Genomic DNA, 2,846 nt, shown 5'->3' on the forward strand with positions numbered 1-2,846 from the left:
CCCCGCAACGGGGGCGGCAGATCAAGGAAACAGAAAGAGCCGTTTCCTGCCGGTGCTCGAGCCCCCCCGGCCCCGCAAAGTCTTTTTTTTTTCCCCTTTTGTTAAAGCAAGAAATTGCATTTCCTTGTTTATGCCTCTTCTAGCACCAAGCTCACAACATCCCACACGAGCAAACACCACCGGGAAGATGTTTCCTCTCCCCAGGAGCACACTGCGGGCACAGGGAAAGGCATTTTGCAGCCCTGCCTGCTTCCCAGGAAAGCTGCAGCCGGAGCCCCTCGTGCTTGGTGTCTGCACTGGGCAGTGGGGCAGGACTCATCCTGCAAACAAACGAGCCCCTCGGGCAGAGCAAACCCACCACTGCACCCCCAAACCTCCCCCCACCCAGCAGCGTTTCACTTTGTGGGGAAACGAACCGAGAAGGTTTCGCAGTGAGATCCCTCCTGTGCTCCCCCTGGGGGTTTGCTCCTTCCTGCCTGCACAGGAGGCTCCCACAGCCTGGAGCTGTCCAAAGCCAACCCAAACATAACCCCAACTGCTGCCACTGCCACAACACAGACCCCAAACACCCCACAAACTCCAAACAGCCTGGGACACGAAGGACTCCCCTGCCTGCTGCAGCTCCTCCAAGGCAACACGACCCAGCCGGGCCCAGGTGTGGCCAGCCCAGCTGCAGCCACTCTTCATCAGCAGGTAACGAGTGGGCTGAGCTGCAGGGGAGCAGCTGCAGCTGGGGGAGCTGCCCTTGTCAGGGTGCAGGTGGGGAGGAGTCTTGCGACCTCCTTAAGGTTTTGTTTTTTTCCAAGGGTGCCTTTCACCCCCTGAGCCCAGTGAGGACAAGGGCTGGCACAAAGGTGGTCATCCCGAGAGAGGGGAAAGCGCCAGGTCGGGAACACAGGCAAAGCCACCATTGTTGAGGTGAAGGGTTTATTTACATGTCAAGAAAAACTCTTGCCCAGAGTCACGTGAGGAGGAAAACGCAAACCAACCCAAAGGACCACGGATTTGCCTCCTGAACACAAACTTTCGTGCTCCCCAGCACACCTGCCCACCTCACAGGGCAGCCAAACACCTTCTCTCCTCCTCCTCCGCGAGGAGGAACCAAAAGGCATGATTTTCATTTAAACAGTTATCTGTGCCACAGCAAACACAATCTGAAAATAAAAACTATTTTTCCAAAGAGACCTGCCCAGGTGCAGGCAGTGACAGAGCAGCCCTGGCTCTGCTGTGGAGGGAGGATCCAAGGGGCAGCACATCTAGTACTCGTCCAGGGTGTCTGCCCGTGGGACGGAGAGGCCCCGCTCCTTCAGCGCCTGCACCTTCAGCTTCTCTGACTCCTGCTTGGCCTGCTGTTCCACCCGCTGCTCCTCCAGGATCTCCTCAATGGAGACTTGCTGCAGAGGTGTATCACTCTCCTTTTCCAGGTCCTGCAAGAGAAACAGCCCTTTTAGCACCATGAGGCAGCGAGGACGTGCAGCTCTGCTCGTGGGACGCTCCAGGGGGGGCAGCTCAGGGCTGGGCTGGCATCACCTCTGCTGAGCACATCTCACTGGCCAGGGCACTGCTGGGCTGGAGGGGCCAAAACCCAGCAGGGACAGGAAGGGTGCAGGGTGGATCCACACTCATGTCTCCACTGGGACACTGACACACACACCTCTAGTGTGCTCAGGGACATCTGCTGCACCGTGGATGACGTGCTCCATAGCTCTTGGCAAAGTCACTGGAGCAGGATGGTTCCTGAGGTGAGCAGCAGGGTCTGGTTCCCAGCTCTGGGCTCACCAGCTTGAAGGCAGCCCAGGGACTTGATCCTCTTAAAGGCTTGGGCTCTCCCCAGGTCACAGATTGGCACAGGCAGGACGTGCACAGATTCAATTGGACCACATTGAGCCTGTGCCTATACATCTTCCAGAGGCCCCACTGAAAGGCAGAACTGATGCAAAAGAGAAGTGCTGTAGGCACCATGATGGGTGGGGATGTGGGCAGGGACCCCCAGGCCAGCCATCCATAGGAGGGGGGCTCCTGGGGAGCAGCCAGGCTGAGCTCAGCCCAAAGGGCTGACATGAACAGCAAGGAAGATGGCACAAGTCCATCCTGGATGGTGTTCCCTGCTCCTGAGCCAGCAGGGAGGTCACAGCCCCCCAGCAAACACCAGTGACACCCCCCAGTAACGCCACATGCAGACTAGGACTTCTCTTCATCAGTGCTGGGATGCTGGAGGGATCTCCACCAGCTCAGCCCCAGATGGCAGCAGGAGCCTCCTACTTACTATTTCCCCCAGCAGAACAACGTTCTCTCCTCTCACAACAAAGATCCCTCGTGGGATGTCCCCATACTTCTTGCCCACGTGGATGCGCTCCACAGTCTGGTGCAACACCAAGTTTGCTGCAGCAATCAAGAGAGAGAGAGAAAATCACCCCTGTTTCATTGTGTTTTCTAGCCAGAAAGAACATCTCATCCCAGCCAGGCAGGAAACCTGGAGCAGGGCCTGTCCTGGGGCTGCTCAGCTGGTTCCCTGAGCCCCATCACCCAGGGCACCAACCACCTCCCTGCCTGGGACGTGGCAATGGGCACAGCCCAGGCTGGACACTGAGCCTGGAGCACCATGGCCCAAGCCCACCCCAGTGCCCCCGCATCCTCCTGCCCCAGAGGGCTGCCAGACTCCACCAGGAGCAGAGGATGCTCCCGATTCTGGGACACATCTCCCCGAAGCACCAGGACTTAACCCACAACACAAACACGGCCCGTGACCCCGCAGCTCTGCACACAACGGATCTCATTGGTTTTACTACTCGGGCTGTTTTCAGGCAAGGAAACCCCCCCTGCCCGGGACCAGCACCCGGAGGGGG

The 2,846-nt window shown here is 58.4% G+C and overlaps 2 protein-coding genes across 2 annotated transcripts in view; both read right to left on the reverse strand.

Annotated features, from left to right (window-relative positions):
- Positions 1-862, reverse strand: part of LOC104384874 (G protein-coupled receptor kinase 5-like) — a 10,164-nt gene extending 9,302 nt beyond the window's left edge. The window contains exon 1 of the mRNA XM_009993258.1: positions 819-862. Coding sequence (XP_009991560.1) covers positions 819-862 — 44 coding nt within the window. The remainder of the gene's footprint in view (positions 1-818) is intronic.
- A 394-nt stretch (positions 863-1,256) lies between these two features.
- Positions 1,257-2,846, reverse strand: part of LSM1 (LSM1, U6 small nuclear RNA associated) — a 2,852-nt gene continuing 1,262 nt past the window's right edge. The window contains exons 2-3 of the mRNA XM_009993259.1: positions 2,267-2,382; positions 1,257-1,427 (exon numbers count right to left, since the gene is read on the reverse strand). Of these exons, the coding sequence (XP_009991561.1) occupies positions 1,257-1,427; positions 2,267-2,382 (287 nt within the window). The remainder of the gene's footprint in view (positions 1,428-2,266; positions 2,383-2,846) is intronic.

Source organism: Chaetura pelagica, unplaced genomic scaffold (genome assembly GCF_000747805.2).
Source record: "Chaetura pelagica isolate M959 unplaced genomic scaffold, ChaPel_1.0 scaffold302, whole genome shotgun sequence".
Taxonomy (NCBI): domain Eukaryota; kingdom Metazoa; phylum Chordata; class Aves; order Apodiformes; family Apodidae; genus Chaetura; species Chaetura pelagica.